The 24,049-nt window shown below is 53.6% G+C and overlaps 2 protein-coding genes, 1 long non-coding RNA gene and 1 other non-coding gene across 6 annotated transcripts in view; 3 read left to right on the plus strand and 1 right to left on the minus strand.

The window, feature by feature from the left end:
* The window catches only part of LOC117801876, a 1,367-nt gene extending 1,065 nt beyond the window's left edge, over positions 1 to 302 (plus strand). The window contains exon 3 of the long non-coding RNA XR_004624643.1: positions 163 to 302. This is a non-coding gene — a long non-coding RNA (uncharacterized LOC117801876). The remainder of the gene's footprint in view (positions 1 to 162) is intronic.
* Positions 1 to 8,912, minus strand: part of JAK3 (Janus kinase 3) — a 17,357-nt gene extending 8,445 nt beyond the window's left edge. The window contains exons 1-13 of one of the 3 annotated variants that reach the window (XM_011222039.3): positions 8,766 to 8,912; positions 6,004 to 6,201; positions 5,421 to 5,544; positions 4,992 to 5,103; positions 4,664 to 4,809; positions 3,951 to 4,245; positions 3,250 to 3,372; positions 2,993 to 3,150; positions 2,428 to 2,539; positions 2,019 to 2,205; positions 1,377 to 1,504; positions 1,033 to 1,164; positions 32 to 116 (exon numbers count right to left, since the gene is read on the minus strand). In XM_011222039.3, the coding sequence (XP_011220341.1) occupies positions 32 to 116; positions 1,033 to 1,164; positions 1,377 to 1,504; positions 2,019 to 2,205; positions 2,428 to 2,539; positions 2,993 to 3,150; positions 3,250 to 3,372; positions 3,951 to 4,245; positions 4,664 to 4,809; positions 4,992 to 5,103; positions 5,421 to 5,544; positions 6,004 to 6,187 (1,786 nt within the window). In that variant the 5' untranslated portion in view covers positions 6,188 to 6,201; positions 8,766 to 8,912. Of the gene's footprint in view, positions 1 to 31; positions 117 to 1,032; positions 1,165 to 1,376; positions 1,505 to 2,018; positions 2,206 to 2,427; positions 2,540 to 2,992; positions 3,151 to 3,249; positions 3,373 to 3,950; positions 4,246 to 4,663; positions 4,810 to 4,991; positions 5,104 to 5,420; positions 5,545 to 6,003; positions 6,202 to 8,765 lie in introns of those variants that run through there. The other 2 variants (XM_011222044.3, XM_034658047.1) reach the window with 2 other exon arrangements.
* A 9,737-nt stretch (positions 8,913 to 18,649) lies between these two features.
* RPL18A (ribosomal protein L18a) lies at positions 18,650 to 21,940 on the plus strand. The gene is given in 5 exon segments (NM_001304881.1): positions 18,650 to 18,696; positions 19,992 to 20,171; positions 20,790 to 20,919; positions 21,478 to 21,587; positions 21,810 to 21,940. Coding segments are annotated over 5 exon segments (531 nt in total). The 5' UTR covers positions 18,650 to 18,678; the 3' UTR covers positions 21,903 to 21,940.
* Positions 21,268 to 21,400, plus strand: LOC117802120. The gene has a single exon (XR_004625170.1). It is a non-coding gene; the product is annotated as a small nucleolar RNA SNORA68 (small nucleolar RNA).
* Positions 21,941 to 24,049: the final 2,109 nt, after the last annotated feature.

Raw genomic sequence — 24,049 nt, forward strand, 5'->3', positions numbered from 1 at the left:
GGCGAGGGTGGGGGCGGGGGTTGTCTCTCACTGTCTCCAGCCATGCACACGCCATGGAGCAACACAAGATGCTGGTATGACACTTGGCTCATCAAACTCGCTGCTTCCAGAAATGACTGGGGAGAGAAGGGAGAGAAGGTCCATGCGTTCCTCCCACTCTAGGGTCTGGCCAAGCACCCCAAACTTGCTGTTCACGGATCAGCCTCAGGAGGACCCCTCACCACAAGTCTCCTTTGACCTTGGAGTCCACCACCGGCATACACAGGACTCTGTATCATGGGGCTGGAAGTCCCCACTGTAATCTACCTTGGGTCTCTCACACAGAAGTGGGAGACTTGGGGTTCAAGGAGGGTTCAAGCCTTCCCTGGGTGGCGCAACCCCTGCTGACGCTTCCATCCACATCACTCCCCTCTTCTCCTTTGGTCGTTCCTCTCCAGCTCACTGGCCCTTCTTCACTTTTTTTTTCAGTTTTATTTATTTAAGTAATCTCTGCACCCAATGTGAGGCTCGAACTCAGGACCCTGAGATTAAGAGTCGCACGCTCTTCCAACCGAGCAAACCGGACGCCCCCTCCTCACTGTTCCTTAAACATGCCAGGCACGGGGGTGCCTGAGTGGCTCAGTTGGTTAAGTGTCTGCCTTCAGCTCGGGTCGTGACCCCACGGTCCTGGGATCGAACCCTGCGTTGGGCTCCCTGCTTAGCAGGGAATCTGCTTCTTCCTCTCCCTCAGCTGCTCCCCCTGCTTGTGCTCTCTTTCTCTCTCTCTCTGTCAAATGAATAAATAAAATCTTAAAAAAAAAAAAATGCCAGGCACAACCCTGCCTCAGGACCTTTGCTCTGGCTGTTTCTTCTGTTTGGTGTACTTTTTCTGTTTGCATCTAAATTCCCTGACCCTTCTGTGTTCCATGGTTTGGAGAGGCTGCAGCTACGTTTCTGTCATTTTAAGACCTGTGTGTTTTTAAATTTCTCTGAATCCACAATGCTCTCTCCAGCTAGTCCTGACCCCAAAGTCCTGGTCCCCATCACACTCACCTCCATGCAGTTTTTATGCTTGGCATCCATCACTTTGAGCAGCACCTCCGTCTCCCGGGCCTCGCCCTCCACGACCTCATGGCGACAACCCCGGTAAATCTTGGTGAAGGACCCGTGACCCAAGTTCTCATGCTGGAGGGTGAGGGGGCAACAGGAGAGGCTGGTAAGGGGGCTCCTGAGGGGATCCTGGCCCCCGGCTCTGGCCCCATTTTACAGATAATGAAACAGAGGCACAAGGAGGTTACGTCACATGCTTGAGGCCACACAGCAGAGATGAGTTTGATGTGGACCTAGTGTCTGGATCCCAACTTGAGGTCACCCTTCCATCTCCTGGGGCCACATACCCACTCCAGGCTCTCAGGAGGGATCTTGTGAAACGTCATCTGACTCAGCTGACATTGGGATTGGGCCTGAACAGGGGACGACGTGGGTGGGTTGCAACCCCTCCGCACCACAGTCAGGTTGGACTTTTCTACAGGGAGGAGATGGAGGAAGAAAAATAGAGGTCAGCAGTGGAAGGTTCCCTAAGGTTTGCTCAGGCCCTGCCTTGATTTGGGGTCTCCCCCAGAAGCCAACCCTGAGGTGAGGACTCCAGGGTTCGTGGTTTATTTGAGACTCTAGGAAGTCCCGGGGGGGGGGGTCACCGAAGAACAGGCAACCCTGTGGGCAACCTAGTCTCAGTCCTGCTAGAGATTCTGGAAGACTCTGAAGAACTCATGCCTCAGATTTGCCCCATCCAAGGGGTTTGTCTGAGAGTGAAATTCACCCAGAGGAAGAGGCAAGAGATGGAGAGAGTCTAAGTGCCAGCGACAGCTCTCAGATCCAGCCACGACTGGACCTTGTCGTGCCTGAAGCTGGCATCTATTCCACAAGCCCATAAATCACTTTTTCTTCCCTAACCCATCTGGACCTGCAATCCCTGCCCCTTACCAAACAAAGCAGGACCCCAGATCCATTGCTCAGCTCAGGGGAGGGGGCGGGCTCACCTTTGGGTTTGGGGGTGCAGCAGACCGTGAGGTTCAGCGCAACCCCATCCACGTGCAGCCCACCGTCCCAGCAGGCTGCCAAGAGCTCTCGAAGACTGCTGTGGGGACGGCCTAGGCCAGCCAGGGAGAAGGTCCCCGTGGGGTCACGCCGGATGAGGCAGCCCTTGTAATCAGGACCCAGCGGGGTCTGCAAGGAGGAGTGGTCCCTGAGTGGAAGTGGGCAGTACCTTCCCCTCACCCCGTCTTCCTCTGGCACCACAGGCTCATTCCAAGCTCCAAGCCTTTGCATATGCTGTTCCCACCCCTGGGAATGCCTTTACCCTCCTCTTCCTCAAGGAGTAGGTCTCAGCTCAAAGGTCATCTCCTTCAGGAAGCCCTCCCTGCACCTGGCTTCTAGTGGTGGACCAACCTGGACACAGACAGTGAGGAGGAAGCAGTCAAAATCCTGGGGACTGCGGCGGAGAACGTACGAGCCCGGACGTGAACCCCCAGTCTTGAGCTTGTTGATGGCAAAATCCAGGCTGTGGAGAAAGGCCGGAGGAAAAGACAGAAAGAAAGAGATGGAGGCAGAGAAACCCAAGCTAAACTTGGGTTCTAATCCTGGTCCCTCTGAAGCCCCGGGACCCTCACCAGCTAACACTCCCTGTCTCCTTCCTGTTTTTAAAATGAGCCAAAGGTCAGGGCTTCTACTAGGGGAGTAAAGAAGAGGCTGCAGGTGGACCCTGGTGCCATCCATCCCCAGGAATCGGCCCTGGGGCCCCGAGGGATCAGAGAAAGGGAAGCCACGGCGCTGGACAGCAGAAAGGAGATCCTAGTCTCACTGAGCGCCAACCATGCACCAGGCGCTGTTCCAGCACTTGACCCCTGTCCAAGGCTCCGGGGAGGGGAGGACACTGAGGCACCAAAAAGGGGAGTGGCCAAGATTCGAACCGAGCTCTGGCCGCGGAGGGCAGGCATGGGGGGCGGACCCTTACGTGATGGGGCCGTGGCACTGCTCTGCCACCTCCTCCAGCAGCCGTGGCGGCGCAACCTCCTTGCAGAAGAAGTGCCTGGAGTCAGAGGTCAGCCGGAAGTAGCCGTCGACGAGCGCCACGAAGGACAACGCGGCCGGCAGCCCCGGGAACTCGGCCTCCTGTGAGGATCCGCGTCAGGGCCCCCTGCGGCCCGAAGGCGACGGTTCCGCCTCCCCGCAGTCGGGGTTAGGCGGGAGGGGAGAGGGTTCAGCACCCACCAGGATCTGGTTGTCTGTCCTGGTGACGGTGACCAGGCGGTGCTCCCCGGCCGGGCCAACACGCGGAGCCTGCTTGATGCTGATGTCCACAATTTCTGGAAAGTCGCAGAAGGGCTGGAGGGCCTGGGATCGAGGGGAAGGGCTGAAGCTGGAGATCCCGTCCCCTCGGAGCCCCCAGTCCATCTCGGAAACTTGGACCCCATCAGCCCACGCCATAAGCCCCGACCCTCTCAGCGTCTCCCAGCCCCGGCCCCTTCCCACCAAGCCCCTGCCAAACCCCGGCCCCTTCTATCAATCCCACTGCTCACAAACCCTCCCTAGCCCATCCCCAATGTCTCCCACCCCATCCCTGCTAAACCCCGTCTCTTTCTGTCGGCGGGTCCCCTCCCTGAACCCCTCCCTCGCTTAGCACCACTCCACCTCCCGGGCTTCCTCAGTCCCGCCCGGAGCCCCGCCCCATCTCAGTCCTGACTCCTCCCCCGACCTTCAGCAAGCCCCGCCCTGAACCCCCTCCCAACCAGTCCCCTCCCTCTAAGTCTCGCCCATTTTCCCATTCCCGCCCCTCTAGCTTAGCCCCACCTCTCACTCAGCCGGCCCGGGTCGGAGCTCTCAGTCTCTCGACTCCTTCACCCCGCCCACTCTCCTGCCCCCCCTCCAAGGCCCCGCCCCTGCCGTTGGCCCCGCCCAGCAGCCGCCCACACCTCTTGTCCTCCTGGACTCCATGCGATGCCGCTGTCACCAGCCACTCGGAGCAGCCCCTGCGCATCCTGACCATCAGCAGCCCCAGGGAGGCTCACGAGGAAGGTCTCGACCGCCCTGGCCGGGTCGAGCCTCTCCAGGTCCATAATGTACTTGGCCATGAGCGAGTGCCTGTCAGCCTGGCAGGCGGTCACGCGGCGCAGGGCCCGGCGCACGGTCCTCCGGATGCGCTTGCGTGTCACGAAGCTCAGGCCCTGGATCAGGTCGCGCAGGTCGGGGGGCAGGCAGACCTTGTAGCTATGAGTGGGGGTAGCGGGTCCTCACTGTGGGGAGGGATCTCCACAGGTATGGACGGGGACACACACAAACCCGAATTTTAGTTGAGGGGCGGAAGTGTGGCCTCAGTTGGGGGGCACGAGGCATACACGAGACACTCAAGGACACTCCTGAGGGAAGGACCTCGGGGTGGGGGAGGGCCACTGGGGTCCACAAGACAGACACACACACACAGGCCTTTAGCTGCAGGAGGGAGGCAGGGACTGGAGCCTCAGTGGGGGCTGGGTATGGGTTGGTGGGGTCCTGGGTCACACGGACACACTGCAGGCTTGTTGGCGGGGAGCCTCACGGGAACTTGAACTCTAGGGATGCCCCGGTGCAGCCACGTTTGCTCACTCCCAGGTGGACTCTGCTGGGGATCTGGGCTGGAAGCCCTCACCTGACCGTCTTTAGCAGCTCCTCAGGCTGCTGAGCCTGCTCGCGGGCCATCCGGGCCAGGTCCAGCACCGCCAGGCTGAGACATTCACCCTGCTCCTTGAGACTGAGGCCCACAGGGAGGCGGCCGCTCACCAGGTCATTTCGGTGCTGGGGGCCGGTCACAGCCCAACCGTGAGCCCTGATGTTGCCCTACAGACCCCCACCCTTGGGCCAATTCCCAACCCTGGGCTGCCACAGAGAGGGTCAGCCAAGGCCACCCAACTGCAAGCCTTGATGTTGCCCTGTGAACCCACCCCCCACCCGGGGCTAAGCCCCACGCAGACCCCTACCTGGGCGAAGAGGTGCTCCAGGACGGGCAGGTCAAGGATGGCGCTGGCCAAGTCCTTTCGTAGCCTGAAGCGGTGGCACTTCTCTAGCCCAAACCAGTTGGGGAAGTAAAAGCTGTTGGGGAAGGGGAGAAGCCTGGAGTAGGGATATGGAGTTGTGGAAGACCCTGCTGAGACCTCACAGAGACCAGGTTGTGCCACTGACTGGCTACGTGACCTTGGGCAAGCAGCGCACACTCTCTGGCCTCCGTTCTTCATCTGTGCAATGAGCAGTGATCACATCCTCCCTGGGGCACCCACTGGGAAGTGCAGGGGGATGATAAGGTTGTAGGATCACTGTTGTTTTAAACTTCCCTTGCCCTCAACAAAGGGCATCCCCTCTTGGTAACATTCAACCCATGCCTGTGGGAGTAGGGGTGATGTGCTTCCTACCGGAGCCTGTAGACCAGGACTTGGGTGCCTGAGTCCTCCACGGAGAAGACGTGGCTCGGGGGGAACCAGCAGGACAGGTCCTCCGTGGCCAGAGCAAAGAGGGAGTGGTACACAGGCAGGATGCCTGAAGGGATGTCCCCATCAGCACCCTCCTAAGTGTCCCCATCAGTCCCTTTCAGGGCTGCCATGATTACGAACCCCGTGCAGCCCTACAGGGCTCTTTCTCACCTTCAGCTCTCACACTGCAGCCCTCCCCCTGCTCACACACACTCCAGGGCTCCCCATTGCCCTTAGCAGCGAATCCACACAACAACCTGCTTCTTGAGCCTCCCTGCCCCTCTCCCCAGAGTGCTCCCTCCACTGCACACTTTAGCTCAAGGGATGACCAACTGTTTGCCCTCATGTGCCTCTGAGTCTTTGCACAGCCTTTCCCTGAGCACCTTCCTCCATTTCCAAACTCTTATTCATCCCTCAAAGCCCCAGCTCCCATGCTGACTCCACTTGACGGCTATTCCAGCTCCCAATCTGGGCCTCCCACAGCCCTACCCCTCTCTTTGGCCCAGCCTTCTAGCGACCCACTCACCACTGGCCTTAGCAGCCCAAACACACAGCTCTTCAGCTGAATGGTCCCCAAAGGAGAAGGATAGACGCTGCGGGGGTCCAGGGCCCCGAGGGGGCAGCAGCACATGCAGGGCACCAGCCTCTGAAGACGAGAGGCTGCAGGAACGCTGAGGGATCAGGGGTGTCTCCTCGCTTGGAGGCGCCATTAGGTGTAGCCTGTCTGGACACACAGAGAGAGGCAGTCACTCAGTTCTGGCCAGAGAGAACAAGACGACAAAGCTTCTAGGGGTGTGGGGGGACAGAGATACTGCAGGGTGAGGGACGGTTGAAGCCGGTGAAAGAGGGGTGATAGAGGAACAGAGACACGCAGAAAGAGAAAGACAGGGATGGAGAGGGGCGCCTGGGTGGCTCGGTTGGTTAAGCGTCTGCCTTCAGCTCAGGTCATGATCCTGGGGTCCTGGGATCGAGTCCCATGGCAAGCCCCATGGAAAGCCCCACATCGGGCTTCCTACTCAGTGGGGAGTCTGCTTCTCCCTCCTGCCCCTCCCCCTGCTCATGCTCTCCCTTAAGCATGCTTTCTCAAATAAATAAATTATATATATAAAAGAGAGATGGAGAAAGAGGCAGGGGAGCTGAGTGTGCAAGGTAGGTGAGGAGCCATAACCACCCTGGTAAAGGCTATGCTGGGGTCTGAAAGATAGTCTACACTCTAATTTGTGTGAATTCTTTTTCTTTTCTTTTCTTTTTTTAGTAGGGTTGACACACATAATTTGTGTGTATTCTGGTCAGTCCAGGACAGACATCTCCAGTCTATCTGCACTGCAGCCTCCCCACCAACATTACTCCAAAGCCCCTGCCCCAGGCAGGCATGAGCAATCAATCACAGGGGTACAGATTTGCTGACCAGGAAGTAGATGGGTACTGGTTCGTACACATGGGGGTTTAAGGGGATAGGGGTGGTCCCTCACTTCCTGTGGGTCTAGGAGACCCAAGCTCTTCTGGGGCTGGGGCTGGAAGCTTTTACAGCTGGTGTAATGTCTGCCTTGCCGCATGCATTGGATCCAGACTGATGCCTCAGTCAATAGGGACCTCTGTGTCTTACCTGCCCACCACCATCACCTGTCTCTGTCCCCTTTAACACTCCCACTGTTTAGGTCCCTGTAGCAAGAAGTCCTCCCTGGAATGGGCCCAGGAGGAAACTGCCCCCCACCCTTTATTCCCAGAGCTCAGAATCCCTGGCTAGGCAGAGGAAGCGGCTGGGCTTCGAGCCCAGCAGGGAAGGGAGAGTAGTAGATGGACAAGACACACTTACATTGACCTGAATAAAGAAGATACAAAAGAAATATTGGGTAAAAAACCATGTTCCAGGGGCACCTGGGTGGTTCAGTTGGTTAAGCGTCTGCCTTCGGCTCAGGTCACGATCCCAGGGTCCTGGCATCCAGTCCTGCATCAGGCTCCCTGCTCAGCAGGGGATATCTGCTTCTACCTTGCCTTCTGCCCCTCTCCCTTGCTTGCGTGCGTGCTCTCTCTCTCATTCTCTCTCACTCTCTCTCAAATAAATACATAAAACTCTTAAAAAACAACAACAAAAAACCACATTCCAGAATAGTAGTAGGAGGTGGGGTTGGGGACAGCATTAATGAGGTTTAAGTACACCCAGCCTATAAGCCTGGAGCTGGGATAGGGGAAGACCCAAGCTTTGTGACCCTGGCAGGGCTCCCACTGCTGGGACTCCACTTTCTCAGCTATGAAATGGGCTGACTTCCCACCTGCCTTGGTTTGCTGAGCTGAGCCCAAGGTGTCAGCGTTTATAATCCTAACTGGCACAATCCTTGGCAACATGCCCAGCGAGCACTTGACAAACGCCAGCTAAACCAGACAGGAAGGTCCCCTGACACAGTGGTTTAGCAGTTCTTACGGGGGAGGGAGGGCATGAGGGGAAGAGAATTTCCCCCTAGGGACACTCCCATGTCATCAGCCCCCAGGCCAGGAATCAGAACATTCCCTGTCGCAGGAGCCCCTGGGGCCCCTGTCATTCCCCAGAGGTGATCACTGTCCTATTTCTAATAGTGGACTTAATCCTGGTCTTTGCACTTTTTTTTTTTTTTAAAGATTTTATTTATTCGACAGAGATAGAGACAGCCAGCGAGAGAGGGAACACAAGCAGGGGGAGTGGGAGAGGAAGAAGCAGGCTCACAGCGGAGGAGCCCGCCCGATGTGGGGCTTGATCACGCCCTGAGCTGAAGGCAGAAGTCCAACCGCTGTGCCACCCAGGCGCCCCTGGTCTTTGAGCTTTTATGTAAATGGAATCACATGGTGTGTGTTTTTGTTTAAAATCAGTCTTAAAGATATGTAAATATTTTAAATATTGAAGGTAAAAAAAAAAAAAGAAAAATTCAGAGGTGGTGCTTCGGACACAGAAAAACGCCCCTGTTTTAACACCGAAAGCCCCACATCCCCTACGATTGGTTGGTTACCCTAGGCTCTGGCCTGGGTCTTGGGAGGGTGGAGGCTGGAAACTGTGCCCCCAGGGACCACGAACTCCTGGCCCATGGCACAGGGAATCGTTCAGGTCCAGAGAGCTGGGAATTTGAGGTCTCATTTTATGCAGAAAAAGCAGAGGCTGGGAGAGGAAAGCACTTGTCAGAGGCCGCAGAGCCAGCCCCTCCCCGCTCCTGTCTGTCTGGCAGCTTTCCTCAGATGCCTTGCCTTGTCTCCAGCCGCAGCCATTCGAGCACTGCCCCCCAGCCCCACCCCGGAGCCATGCGGCCCGCCAGCTCTTACCTGGCAGCTGGGAAGCCTGGGCTAAGGACAGGAGGGCAGAGGCCGGAGGCAGTGGGAGGAAAGTCCCAGTCGGCTCCTTCCTGTGTGGGCCCCTCAGCTTCCTGAGCTGCTGTCACTTACCGAAAGTCATGGCCATGTGGGGGATGGGGAACGGGGAGGGGAGAGGGCCTGGCTGCGGAGAGTCAGAAAGTTCCAGAAGCCTCCACAGCAGTGGTCCTCCTCAGACAGAGTGCTGGAAACCCTGGACCTAAAGGGAGGAGAAACGACAGCGCAGAGAAGGGTCCCAGTCACAGAGTGGTTCTCAGCAGGCTCCAAACTGCTCGCTCACTAGGGGCCCCTGGCAATGGCCTAGCTCCTTGGGCCTCAGTTTACCCATCTGAGGCACATCTGGGCTGGGTATCAAGCAGAACTAATTTTGCACCCAGAGAAGGGAACTGGGCTGGATCGACCCAGGATGGAGGCAGGAAAGTTGCCCCAGACAAAGGTCAAGTTCTTCAGGGTGTTTCTCCCAGGAGACCCTAGGACAAATAACGGGCCCCTTCTGTGCGCCATGCCCTACGCCCAGCCCTAGAAAAAGTGCAAACCAGGCGGACCAGGCCTGCCTTCAGGCTCACCTCACCTTCTGGTCTGTCAGGGAGACAATTACTACTTATGGATGACAAAGAAAAGCTGGGTGATGGCACAGACTGGGGCTGGGGGTGGTAGGTGTGGCAGTGGGGGGACCTCTGTGCAGAGGTCATGATTAATTGAGCCGGGATCTGAAGCAGGACAAGGAAAGAGCACTCCCAGTGGAGGGCAGCTCAAGTGCAAAGGCCCTGAGGTGGAATGAGGTGAACACTTTGAGCAGAGAGGAGGCAGGAAGGGGGTAAGAAGAAGTAAGAAGTCAGGGACTGGGGGAGTAGAGTGGTGAACAGGGGTCAGGTCTGGTCATTTTTTTAACGCTCCTGAAGTTGTCGTGAGTGGGGGAGGCAGGAGGCAAGGGCAGCATCCTGGTGAGACCTGGCCCAGTGTCCTTACCCCAGAAAGTAGAGTTTGGGGAATAGATTTTAGAGGACTCTTTCATCTCTGTAATCCCATCACATGTTCTGGCACAAAAATGGCTTTGGTATGTATATATTTTGATGACTTTAGTTGGATCACCCACAGACATTTATTGGGGACCTCCCAGAGTTGACCCAGTCTCTGCCTGGTGGAGCTGACAGTCTAGTGGGGGAGATGATATTAAGCTATATCCAGGGGCACTTGGGTGGCTCAGCAGGAAGAGCATGCAACTCCCGATCTCCAGGTCGTGAGTTCGAGTCCCACATTGGTGTAGAGATTACTTAAATAAATAAATACACTTAAAAAAAATAATTATCTCAGTGGTCCTCAGGGTGCTAGGAGAGGCCCTGAATCTGGGAGGGCTTTCTGGAGGAAATGACTTTGATACTGAAATCCAAGGACAAAGTGGGATTAGCCAAAGAGTGATCTGGAGGTATGGGGAGTTCCCGCAGAGGGAACAGCCCAAGCAAAGGCTGGGAGACCGGACCGGGTTTCTGAGAAGGGCAGGGTGTTAGGGGCATAGTGCTCTGAGACTTGCTTGGAAGCATTCATGGGGCCTTGTGGGTGGAGGGAGGGGTACGAGTGTAACCTCGGTGCAGCAAGTGCTGCACAGGGACTTAGCTGCAGTATTTTTCTTTTACTTCCTGGGTGGCTTCAGCAGAGAGGAATGCAAACGTGACTCCCTACCCTGGCCCTGAGTCGGAGGCTCCAACCCTCCAGGAAGGACAGTGAGTTTCTAGGCCCTTGACAACTCCAGTGTGATCGTCACTGTGGCATTTTGAGAATGAGCAGGAGGGGAACAGGGTAAGGACAAAAGGGACACCCTCAGCTCCAGAGAGGGGATGTGAAGGCTCCATCAGGAAGTTTCAGGGAGGCAGAGCCCAGAAAACTGGTTCAAGAACAAACTGGAGGGGCACCTGGGTGGCTGAGTGGTTGAGCGTCCGACTCTCGGTTTCGGTTCAGGTCATGATCTCGGGGTTGTGGGATCGAGCCCCGCATTAAGCTCCACACTCAGCGTGGAATCTACTGAAGATTCTCTCTCCTCTTCTCTCTGCCCCTCCCCCCTTCACTCTCTCTCTCTTTCAAAAAAATACATAAATCTTAAAAAAAAAAAAAAGAACAAATTGGAAACATTAGTGATGTAAACATCCCAAATTTTCTGCTGGCAAAAAGCTCATAAATACAGTCAAAGAATAAACAAATGAAACTGGAAACAAATGGGACCTCATATGGTAGATAAAATATCTTCATTATACAAGCATCTCCTAGAAAACAATGAGAAAATCCCACTAACTTGGCAGGATATGAACCCAGAAGTCACAGAAAATGAAAACACAAATGGCTCTTAAACCCAGAAAAAGAGGAGTGCCTGGGTGGCACAGTTGGTTAAGCATCTGACTCTTGGTTTCTGCTCAGGTCATGATCTCAAAGTTGTGAGATCAAGCCCTGTGTCAGTCTGCACGCTCAGTGTGGAAATCTGCTTGCATCCTCTCTCCCTCTGCCACTGCCCCTGCTGGCATCCCCCTGCCCCACACACTCTCTCTCTCTCTAAAATACATAAATGAATCTTAAAAAAAAAAAACAGAAAAAGATGCTCAGCCTCACTCATATTAGGAGAAATGCAAATTTAAAGCACAGTGAGACCATATGATCATTTCAACGGATACAGAAAAGATTTGGCCAAATTCAACACCTAGTCATAAAAACTTTTAGCAAAGGTGTAAATGGAAATGTCCTCAAACTGATAAGAAGCATCTACAAAAAAAGCTATAGATAATATTTTACTTAATGTGAAAGACTGAATTGTTTCCTGCTGAGATTAGAAAGAAGACCAAGATGCCCATTTTCACCACTTCTATTCAACATCCCTCTGGAGGCCATAGTCATTACAATGAGGCTAGAAAAATAAACAAAAGATATAAAGATTGGAAAGGAGGAAGTAAAACTCTTCCTATTTGCAGATGATATGATTATTTAGAATGTAAAAAATCCAAGGGAATCTATGATAACTACTAGAACTAATAAAGTTATTCAGCAAATTCACAGGTTAAAAAGTTAATAAACAAAATTCAATTGAATTCTTATATATTATAAATTCTTATATAATAGCAAACAATTGGAAAATGAAAAAATTTTAAAAATCCCACTTGCAGCAGCACTGAAAAAAATTAAATATCTAGGGGTAAATCTATCAAAAGAAGTCTAAGACCTCTGCACTAAAAACTACAGATACTACTGAGCAAAATTCATGAAGACCTAAATAAATTGAAAAATATACCATGTTCATAGATTGGCAGACTCAGTGTTGTTAAGATGTCAGTTCTTCCCAAACTGATCTCTGATTCGGCAGGATTTTTTTTCCCCAGAAACTGGCACTGATTTCAAAATTTATATAGAATTACAAAGGACCTAGAATAACCAAACTAATTTTTTAAAAAGATTTTATTTATTTATTTATTTATTTATTTATTTATTTATTTACTTACTTACTTACTTATCAGAGAGAGAACACAAACAGGAGGAGTGGCAAGCAGAGGGAGAAGCAGGCTCCCTGCTGAGCAAGGAGCTGCATGCAAGACTAGATCCCAGGACCCTGGGATCATGACCCAAGCCAAAGGCAGACACCTAACCAACTGAGCCACCCAGACACCCCTAGCCAGTTGATTTTTAACACAGATACTAAGGCAATTAAATGGAGGAAAGGAAGTTCCTTTCAACAAATGGTGTTAGAACAACTGGACATCATGCAGAAAATAACATTGACCCTTACCTCACACCATATACAAAATTAACTCAAAATGGATAATGGATCTGAATGTAAAACTAAAACTATAAGACTTCTAGGAAAAACAAGAACAACAACAACATAGGAGGAAATCTTAGCAAACTTTGGGCAGGCAATTTTTTTTTACCTGGAAAAAATAAAGATAAATTAGACTTAATCAAAATAAAAAAGTTCTGCTCTTCCACGATATCACTGAGAAAACAGAAAGGCAAGATACAGATCAGAAGAAAATACTAACAATGTGTATGTTAAATAAACAAAATAGCTGTAACCCGAATCTCTAAATAACCCTGAAAATTCAATAATACAAAACAAGTCAATTAGAATATGGACAACAGGGGCACCTGGGGGGTGCAGTCGATTAAGCTTCCAGCTCTTGGTTTAGGCTCAGGTTGTGATCTCAGGGTCATGGGATCAAGCCCCGTGTGGGGCTGGTGCTGAGTGTAGAGCCTGCTTGGGATTCTCTCTCCATCTCCCTCTGCCCTTATTCCCTGCACTCTGCCTCTCTCTCTAAAATAAATAAATTAATCTTTTTAAAAATAATAATATGGACAACAGACATGAGGAGACATTTCACCGAAGAGGATATATGAATGGCCAACAAGCACATGAAAAGACGCACAAAATCATTAGCTGGAGGTGCATGCAGATCTAAACCCGTGCGAGATAGCCCTTTCCACCCCTCAGGATGGGCAAGAGCAAAGACAGCCAATAACGAGTGTTCACGCTGTGCCGCTGCTGGCCGCGCAAAATGGTGCAGTCACTGTGGTGAACAGTCCAGCAGTTTCTTAAAGCTAAACCTGCCCTTACCGTAGGACCCAGCCTTTTTCCTCCTATGTATTTAGAGAAATTAAAGCATTCCTCTATACAAAGGCTTGTACATGCATGTTCATGGCAGCCTTATTTGTAATCGTTCTAAACTGAAAACAACTCAGATGTTCATCCAGGTGAATAGATGAGCAACCTGTGGTCCAGCCATACGGTGCAATACAACCTGGTAAAAAAATAAATAAATAAAAGCGGGGGGAAGGGGCCTGGGTGGCTCAGTTGGTTAAGCATCCAACTTTTGATCTCAGGGTCCTGAGATCCCACCCCGCATCGGGCTGGTGCTGAGCGTGGAGTCTGCTTGAGATTCTCTCTCTCCCTCTCCCTCTGTCCCCTCCCCCAGTCCCGCATGCCCAGGGGCGCATGCACACTCTCTCTCTCTAAAAGAAAAAAAAAAAGTGGTAACAAACTACTGATACATGCAACAACTTGGAACAATCTCAGAACCATCACGCTGAGTGAAATAAGCCAAGCACGAAGCTTACATATTAACATTCTGGAACATGCAAACTGTTCTCAGTGACAGAAAGCAGATCAGATTGCCTGGCAATGAAAAGTGCAGAGAAGGGGGCGCTGTGAAGGGCTTCAGGACACTGTTGGGGGTGATAATCCATGTTCATCGTCTTGACTGTGGTCATGGTTTCATAGATTTACAAACTTGTCAAAACTGCGCAAAGCATGTACTGAACATATGTGCAATTTCGTCTCCTCCAGTTACACTTAAGAAAGGTGAAAAGGGGGGCACCTCGGTAGCTCAGTAGGTCAAGCAGCTGCCGTCAGCTCAGGTCATGATCCCGGAGGTCCTGGGACCCAGCCCCTCATCAAGCTCCCTGCTCAGCGGGGAGTCTGCTTCTCTCTCTCCTTCTCCCTCTCCGTCTCTCCCTGCTTCTGTGCGCACACATGCTCTCTTTCTCTCAAATAAAAATAAATAAAAGCTTAAAAAAAAAGTTGAAAAGGGAGTCAGGGAGGAATAACAAGGGGCTGGTTCCCACCTGTTAGACTGACAGAGATGAAAAGCATGAAGACTTCAGGGTATGCTCAGGGGTCCGCACGGATTCTCATTGCTGCCGTCAGGGATGGAAATGGCCCAGCCTTATGGAGGGAATCAGGAGGGAGCTAAAGAAAATGCCCTGGGACCCAGCAAGTTTCCTTCCAGCAAATGAAGCTGCCAGGAGTGATGCCTACTATACAGGGCTATGCGTTCATGAAGGCACTTTTTGTACCAGCAGTCAGCTGCAAACGACCGAAACGCCCAGCCACAGGGCATTTGCTGTATAAACTCTGGCCATTCTCAGCACTGAACGTCATGCAGCTGTGCAAAAGAATGAGGCGGTACAATGCTGACAATGTGGGAAGACCTCCAGGATACTTGGCGAAGGAAACAGCAAGGTGCACACCTGCCCAGGAGGCAGGAAGCTTTGCTTTGTGTAGAAAGAGATGATGAGGATGCGGACACCCTTTGCAGGGAAACATAAACGCCATTATATAACTTGTTCCCGTGGCGGCCACTGGGGAGCCATGGTGGGCAAAAGAGGGAGATAGTAGGGGCGCCTGGGTGGCACAGCGGTTAAGCGTCTGCCTTCGGCTCAGGGCGTGATCCCGGCGTTACGGGATCGAGCCCCACGTCAGGCTCCTCTGCTGTGAGCCTGCTTCTTCCTCTCCCACTCCCCATGCTTGTGTTCCCTCTCTCGCTGGCTGTCTCTATCTTTGTCAAATAAATAAATAAAATCTTTAAAAAAAAAAAAGAGGGAGATAGCTGTCATTTACCTTTTCATGCCTGTTGAACGTTGTATTTGTTAATAGTGTTGAAAGGTGAGTGTTTAATCAAAAAAGGGAACGTAGGCAAGCACATGGGATGGGAGAGGAAATAGGAATGAGGAGAGCTGCTGTTTGGAAGTTGACTGTGAACCAAAGTAATCAGGAAAGGGAAATGGGGTCTGGCCCCTGGCTGGGGATGGGGGGCAGTAGTTGCACGGAGCCTACAGAGACCTCCCCCCTTCCTGCTTCTTTTCTCACATTCTGCGGTGATGCCTGTTCTTATTTCTCTTGTTTTTGTCCGTTTCTCCCAGCAGTGTGTCAGCTCTCGAAGGATTGGAGCTCTTGGCTGTCCTGGTCACTGCTGTGTCCCCAGTGCCTGGCACACGGAGGTACTCGAAGGAATGAATGAATGAATGAATGATGAGGGGCAGGAGAGGAGGGGCAGGAGGCCAGGGCTAGGGCCTTGTGGCATCTGGAGTCCAGGGGAGTGAGTGGCGTTTGCAGGACAAAGGGACGGGAGCAGAGCCTTGGGCCAGTACGTGGAGCCCTGGAAAGATGGAGGTGCTGGTAGCCCAGATGGGGAAGGCAGGGCAGCTCAGGCAGTGACCTCCAGGGTGCTGATCCAGGCTGGGGTGAGGCCAGGTGTGGCCCAGGAGCCTGGATTGAGAAAGGGCGCCTTCAAGGTCCACTGGAAGAAGAAACACTGGAAGGCTGGGGAGCCCAGGGGCGGCCTCGCCAACCAGGAACTCAGCTGGGGCTGATTGAATGGTAGTGAGTGACAGAGGCGAAGGGACGCCTAGCCCGGACCAGCTGACCAGCTGGGCTCCAGGCAACACCGAGGCTGGGCGGGGGCAGCCAGGAGCTGAGCATCTGGGAGGGAGGGGGCGGGAGGCAGGGTCCCGGGAGAGGCAGGGGCCACGGCAGCACTCACCAAGCAGAGCCAGAAAGGGGGAAAAAAGCTTCTTAACAGACTTTAGACAACACACACCCCCCTCTCGGCCCCGGGGTTCTTCCTTCCACTCCAGCTGCGGGGGTCACCCTGACCCAGGCCTTGGAGATAGAAGCGCCTGGCTCCAAGGCTGGGGCTGAGCCTGGGGCCCTTCCTTCCCTCTCCCTAGAGCTCTCCTCTCCCTTCTCCTCTCCTACCCTCCTGGCTCCCCCTCCTCTGGTCCATCTGTGGCCCTCTCAGCCCTTGATTTGTGCCGCCAGCCTACTCTCGTTTTCCGTTACCTCTTTCTACTCTCTTCAGCTCAGGTCATGATCCCGGAGGTCCTGGGACCCAGCCCCTCATCAAGCTCCCTGCTCAGCCTGCAGGAGCCTGGGGAAACTGAGGCCCAGCAGCCTGGGGAAACTGAGGCCCAGCAGCCTGGGGAAACTGAGGCCCAGCGCGGGCTGTTCAAGCTCGCTGGAACGGCACAGCCCCAGGGCTAGGGCCCCTGCCTCCCCAGTCCAAATATTATACGTATTTAAATCTCATAACCCCAGGAACTGTGGACTATTATTAGCCTCATCTGACGGATGGGGAAACTGAGGCCCAAAGAGACGATGCGCCCGGGAACTATCTGTGGGTTATGAACTTGTGCCTGCCCCACCCACACCAGCTTCCAGGCTCCTCGGTCCGGCAACCAAGGCAAGAGCTCTGCTGCCACCTGGTGGACACTCGTGGCAGCGTCGTTCGGATGGAGTCGCCTATTAACTGTTGTCCTGAGCAGGGAAGGGGTCAGAGACGGGGAGGAGGGAGGCCTGGTCCCCTGACTACACTCCATCCCTCATCTTCCTCTCCCACCAATTTTCCGATTTTTCAAGACCTAAATGTCCACCAAGAAGGCGCCGACTAACTCATTTCCTGCCCATGTGTGGCTCTCGACTTCTTCAAGGGCGAAAAGACCCTAGATATTAATTCTAACACTCGCGAAAAATGAAAGACCACAGACAAAAATAATTCTGTGATTATAAAAGGCAGCACAAATGCATTTTTTGGTCTCTTAACTGATTTAAAAAGCAATTGTATGAAAATATCTATTAATTGTGTCATGGGGCCCATAACATGTAGAAAATAATATATTTGACAATAGTACAAAGGAGGTGAGCAAAGTATGGGAATAAGGAAATGACACCAGGTAGTAACTCTAATCCACAAAAACGTGTAAAGAGAACCAGAAATGCAAACGGAAAAAATTAATATAAAAACTCTATAAACACATACTTGCTTTCCTTTATTTTCTCAGATTCTTTAACAACCCTACAATTTTAAGTAACAACTGTAACATTGTATTGTTAGGTTTGTAACAGATATAGATGCAATACATATAACAATAACAGCACAATAACAATAAGGAGACAAAAGGGGGAAGAGGAAATGAATTCTATAGGAGTAACATTTCTAAATCTTATTAAAATTAAAGCAGCGTAAATCTGAAGTACATTCTAAATTAAGATGTATGCATTAAGCCCCAGAGCAACCACCAAGAAAATAACTTAAAAAATGCAGTAGGGTCCCGGAGCCTCACTGGCTCCTGGGTGGAGCATGAGACTCTTGATCTGGGGATTGTGACTTCAAACCCTATCTTGGGTATCAAAACTACTTAAAAAATTAAATCTTAGGGGCGCCTGGGTGGCTCAGTCATTAAGTGTCTGCCTTCAGCTCAGGGTGTGATCCCAGAGTCCTGGGATCGAGCCCCGCATTGGGCTCCTCTGCTGGGAGACTGCTTCCTCTCCCACTCCCCCTGCTTGCGTTCCTCTCTCACTGGCTGTCTCTCTCTCTGTCAAATAAATAAATAAAATCTTCATTTATTTGTTTTTGAAGATTTTATTTATTTATTTGACAGAGAGAGAGACAGCCAGCGATAGAGGGAACACAAGCAGGGGGAGTGGGAGAGGAAGAAGCAGGCTCATAGCAGACGAGCCTGATGTGGGGCTCGATCCCATAACACCGGGATCACGCCCTGAGCCGAAGGCAGACGCTTAACTGCTGTGCCACCCAGGCGTCCCATAAATAAAATCTTAAAAAAAAAAAAGATCTTTAAAAAAATTAAATCTTAAAATAAAAAAATTAAATATATATAGCAAAAAATAATTAAAGTAATTAAAATATTACACCCGAAAATAGTCATTTCATGCAATATAAAGCAGTAAGGAAATAAACAAATTCTACACACGAGCATCCCCTGGAAGTGGAATGTTCAAGCTACCACCCAGACCTCCCCGGGTGCCTACAACTCCCGGCGTGCCGCGCAAGACTCTCCCTTACGGCCATAGTGGAAAGGGAGGGGCTATTGGAGCTCACTCTTACGAATTGTAGTCTCTCTGCGAAGGAAGGAGGGGCTGTGAAAGGTTGGTGGACCTGGAGCCAATGAAAAAGCAAATCTGTTGAGCGTCGGAACGAGAAACCAATGAGCGTGCTGCTTGTAGGAGGCGGGACTTCCGGCAACGATGTCTTCGTGAGCGGCTGCGCGAGGAAGGCCACTTCCTTTCTCGTGTGGCGGTGGCAGGGAGGAGCACGCCATGAAGGCCTCGGGCACGGTAAGGCGAGCGCGGCGGGGTAGGGGGCCGGGGATTGCAGTGCGGATCGAATCGGGGGCCCCGGCAGGTGGCGTGGGCCGCGTAGCGGGAGCGCGCTCTTGGTTGGGTCCCGCGGCGCCGCGCGCCATCGCCCCCAGGTTCAGCCAATATGGCGGCCATTGCGGGCGCCGCGTGGGGGAGGCTGGTGCCATGGTCCCGACCCGCTGGGGAATCGCGGGGTCCGGAGAGGCCGGGTCTCCTTTCTAGGGGAAGGGACAAATTGCGCGGCTTGGACGTTCGAGCCACGGGACTTCTTCGATTTTCTAAGTCTCGGTTTCCCCATTTGCAAAGTGGTCACGGTGGGACGAAACGTTAATACTTATTGCTTCCCGGAGGGGCTGTGAGAAGTACAAGAAAACTGTAAACCCGAGCTGAGACGGGGAGTTTTATTGCTGTGGCAAGTGCTTGGTAAAAATCAGAGGGCGCTTGTGGCGCAGAGATGGAAGAGCAAGCCCTCGGGAGAAACAGGGTGGGTCCTGTACATCTCCCCAGTCTCAGTTTCCACCTGGGAAAGAGGCCAGCTACAGCCCCTCCCTGAACAGGTGGTCCGCGGGGCTTATTAGTCATATTGAGAGGTGGGAGTAGGAGACAAGTTTGCGATATTTGGGGCGACCTCCTTCGCATATTAGTGAAATGATGGCGACTCATTTACGAAGGTGGGTTCTTTCTATAGTATCGTAGTGTTTGGGCCTGGCTGACATTTTTGTCTTTACATCTGTGAAAACAGGGAGAGTCCGCTGGGAAATCCAAACCCCTTTGTAGTGCTGCTGGGAATACTGAAGGAGCTGCAGGTTCTATGGCAGCTGGGCTAGGGAAGGAACTGGATTCTTGTCCTCGTTCTTGCCTGGAGTTGGCTGTGAGGTCCCAGGCTGGTCCCTGTCTTTGGGCACCAGAGTGGAAGAGGGCTTTGGGAAGATGTGAGCTGCAAAGGTGCTGTGGAGCAAGGAGCCTGCAGGTTTAGCTTTCAGCCTTTTTTGCAGGAAAATAAACAGAAAGGGAAGGATAGCGAGATTCACAGCCCTGCCCAGCTTTCCTGAGCCAAGGCAAAGGGTATCCAGGCATCTTAATCTTCCCCACCCTCGATCCCTGTTCTGGGAAGGCTGGGACAGTGTCATGACCCAGTCACCCGGATTCCACACGGATGCCCTGTGATGGGACAGTCTGTTTTCGCTTTCCTGATCGCAGTTACCACCAGGCTCGGGAAAGGGAGCAAGGTGAACCTTCACAGTTGCGTCAGGACTCTGTTTGTGTTTCAGCTGCGAGAGTACAAGGTGGTGGGGCGCTGCCTGCCCACCCCCAAGTGCCGCACTCCGCCCCTGTATCGGATGCGAATCTTTGCACCTAATCATGTCGTTGCCAAGTCCCGCTTCTGGTACTTTGTGTCTCAGCTGAAGAAGATGAAGAAGTCTTCGGGGGAAATTGTCTACTGTGGACAGGTATGGGATGTCTGAGGACAGAGTGGGACTTGGCGTGGATTTACACCTTCCTGGGGGGGTATTCCTCACCCCACAGAGTTCCCAGACTTCATAACTCCTGGTGTATTCGCATGTGCTAATTAAGCCCTAGGTTGGGATGGGATGGCTACGTCCATGCCCTTTCTCTGATGAGAGGGCCCCAAGCCCAGGCAGCGTGTGGCCGGCATGCTCAGACACCTTGGCCGAGGCCAGCACCTTCGCTGGGCCTCATGTATAAGGTGGGGAGAGGTGCTGTCACCGGGGCACGTTAGCCGTGATGGGCGCTGGACTTTGTGCATCATACGGCTGCACTGGGTGGCAGCTGCTTTGGGGCCCAGATGGTCTTGGGACCCAAGTAGTGTTTGGGACGAGTCGAGCTGGTGGTCCACATGGGGGAAGTGTGCCAGCCTGGCCGGCTGTGGACACCCTCCTGTTGCCGTGGGAATTTGTCCAGGACAGCAGATTGCCTTCCTGTGCTCTGATATTCAAGGACTGGGAAACAGGCACAAGAGAGGCCTGGGGCAGAGGATCAGCGAGGGTCGGAGCCAGGGTTGGAGCCTGCTCGCCACCCTTGCCGCAGCCAGTGTCTTTGGCACCTAGGTGTTCGAGAAATCCCCCTTGCGGGTGAAGAACTTTGGCATCTGGCTGCGCTATGACTCTCGCAGCGGCACCCACAACATGTACCGAGAGTACCGGGACCTGACCACCGCGGGCGCCGTCACCCAATGCTGTGAGCCAGGGCCCGCACCCAGTCTCCCCTTAAACTCCTCTCGCAGGCATCTGCAGCCCAGTTGCCCTGCGCCCCCCTTTCCCCCAGACTGAAGCAGGACAAATGCCAGAGGCTTCTAGGATTAGAGGGGTGGGGACTCCAGGGGTGGTGATGGGGGACGCAGAGGGGTGTGCGCCTAGAGGGCAGGAGGGGAGAGGATGCTCCAGGCGCATCCTTTTCTAACACCTGGCAGCAGGTGGACCTTTGGGGTCCATCACTTGTGCACACATACTCCCCACCCAGAGTCTAGCGCGGGCCTGTGTGTCGGGATCTGGCGCTAGTGGCCCCAGGTGGCCCCAGGGCGCACACCCAGCACCTCAGCCCAAGAACTGCTGTTTCTCATCGCAGCAGTTTAAACAGAGGTGCTCACAGCAGGTGGACCTCGTCGCCTTTGGGGGGCTGTGGCCGTGCCCCTCGAAGTGAATCTGGAGGTTCTACAGCCCTGGGAGCGCCAGTGCCTGCCGGGGCCAGAGGCTCCAGAGCCCAGGGTACACACTGGTCTTGCCTCCTTCCCTGTAGACCGAGACATGGGCGCACGACACCGTGCCCGGGCCCACTCGATCCAGGTCATGAAGGTGGAGGAGATTGCTGCCAGCAAGTGCCGCCGGCCAGCGGTCAAGCAGTTCCACGTGAGTGCGCTGGGGGCCCTGCTGGGTGGGCCCGGCCGGGGGGGGGGCTCCCCTGGAACATGCAGCTGGCTCAGCTGCTCCCCGGTCCCCTGGCCTTGGGAGCTGCGGGGAGGCGCTGGGTTTGACGCAGGAGCCCGGTGGGGGGTGGCCACTCGTCAGTGGCCCCTGGAAGACAAGGTTGAGAGGCTTCTACCCCCCCTCACCCACCTCTCCTTATCACAGGACTCCAAGATCAAGTTCCCACTGCCTCACCGGGTCCTGCGTCGCCAGCACAAGCCACGCTTCACCACCAAGAGGCCCAACACCTTCTTCTAGGTGCAGAGCCCCCCTGGCTCCAGGTCTGCCCAAATAAACTCCTTGGGAAAACCAGGGTGCTCAGACACTCTTGTTTTCTTTGTCCGCCCTGCAGAACTCAAAAGGGCACAGCCAAGCTGTGAGTTCCCTGCTCGGGGAGGGGTCCTCCTCTCTTGAAGTGGGTCCCAGGCACCCGATTTTCCCCAGAAGGGGAGCCCCAGGAATGGCAAAGGCCACACCCCCAAGCGCTTTCCTGCCCACTTCGCTCTCCAGGGCATCGTCTAACAGGGGGCTGTCATGGGCAGGGCCCTAGAGACGGAGGGCCCAGTTTTCAGCCCCATCAGGTGGCCTTCTGCTGTGAGTTTTGGGGTGCCTTGCAGGCCACAAGTTTTGGCCTCTAAACCTGTCCCACCTTCCTTGTTAGACACAGGCTTCTGTGTCCGTCCCCCTCCCCATGTTTTTGGTGAGGTATGGCAGTCAGATATCGGGTGTCCAGAAGGACTTGGGATGATAGGGTTGGTTCATTCCACCTGCAGGGAATTCTGCCTCTTATCCAGGCTCAGAGCCCTAGTCTTTGGTTCCAGGATCCTCAGAGCAGAAACCAGGGGGCGCTGGGGAGGGCCGTGAGCTTGCTGTGCTGGGGTGGTTTCTCCTTCACTAGGTGGGGGCCCCTTGAAGGACATCCTGATCCTGCCCAGAGAAGGTCAAGGTCTCACTGTGGGTGTCGGTCTCCAGGAAACCACTTGAGGCCCTGGGGAATTCCAGGCATGAAGCTAATCCCACCCTGGCTGAGCCCCTCAGTCAGGAGGCTGTGGCACTGCTAGGAGGGCAGGTCTTGGGAAGCGTCTGTCCTTGCTGTGTGACCTTGGGCAGCCCTGGCCCACTGAGCTAGTCCTCATCAGAAAGTTGGGACCCTCGGCAGCTTTACTCAGTTTGGCAGGACTTGGAAGAGTCACAACTCTAGGTAGTGGGGGCAAAGGTCAGCAAGGATCTGCCTTCTATTCCAGAGAGCCATGGAATAGGAAGAAACCAGGGCACAAAAAGGCAGTGTGGGGGGGGGCGCCTGGGTAGCGCAGTCGTTAAGCGCCTGCCTTCGGCTCAGGGCGTGATCTGGCGTTCCGGGATCGAGTCCCATATTGGGCTTCTCCGCTGGGAGCCTGCTTCTTCCTCTCCCACTCCCCTGCTGTGTTCCCTCTCTCGCGGGCTGTCTCTCTGTCACATAAAAAAAAAAAAAGGCAGTGTGGGGTGGGAGTCTGGGGAGCAGTCCGGCCTGGAGTATCCCAGGCGAGGGTACAGCCTCCCTTCCCCCACTTGAGGTGGGTAGCTAGTTGGCACGATCAGGCCTGGTGGTTTCCAGAAGACCAGGTCACTTCAGACTCCACCTGTGTTTGGAGAGGTTCCCAAGGCAGAACTTGGCACAGCCAGCCGCTGTCCCGAGAAAGACCTGAGGACAGGGTACCAGGCTTCCCAGACCACACTGGCTGCTTTGCACACTGTTCTATAACGGTTCCTTCCCAGCTCCACGTCTGTGCATGTGCTGAGCCTTCTGCCGGGACTGTTCCAGATAATCATTGTTTTGGCCTCGCTGAAGTTTGTAAGCCATACTTGTATTCCAGTGACAACGGGTGGGTTTTCTGTGCCCCCCCCCCCAATAGAGTCTGAAGAGAGCAGGACCATATGTGTCCCTCCTTGGCCCCAGGACAGGTTCAGTAAGTCTGGGATCCAGAAAAGGGTAGGGACAGCCACGTGGAGTAAGGATGGTGATAAACTCCCGGGTCTGGCATTGCTGCACCCGAGTCTTGTCTTTCTGACGCTGCCAAAATCCCCACCCCCCGCACCCCCTGTGGGTTTACCAGTTTACTCCCCATAGAATTTAATAAGAAGGGGGCCTGTTTTCTTCCGGCCTTGCCAATGCCATGGGTTAGCAAACTTTGATGGCTGAAAAAAAGATCACATCTTAGGGATTTATATTTGCCTTTTCTTAGGAAGTAGGCACTTTGCTCTAAAGTTCATTTATATGGCCTTGGCTCCTTTATGGGGCTGCTGGTCATTTTTTAAGTTACTGTTTAGTAAAAGCTCCTTTTACATGTGGGGCAAAAACCTGAGGGGAAAAAACCACTTTACCGTGTATATGGCGCAGATTCTTTCAGGGCACTTGTTGTTTTTTA

This window comes from Ailuropoda melanoleuca, chromosome 4 (genome assembly GCF_002007445.2).
Source record: "Ailuropoda melanoleuca isolate Jingjing chromosome 4, ASM200744v2, whole genome shotgun sequence".
NCBI lineage: Eukaryota > Metazoa > Chordata > Mammalia > Carnivora > Ursidae > Ailuropoda > Ailuropoda melanoleuca.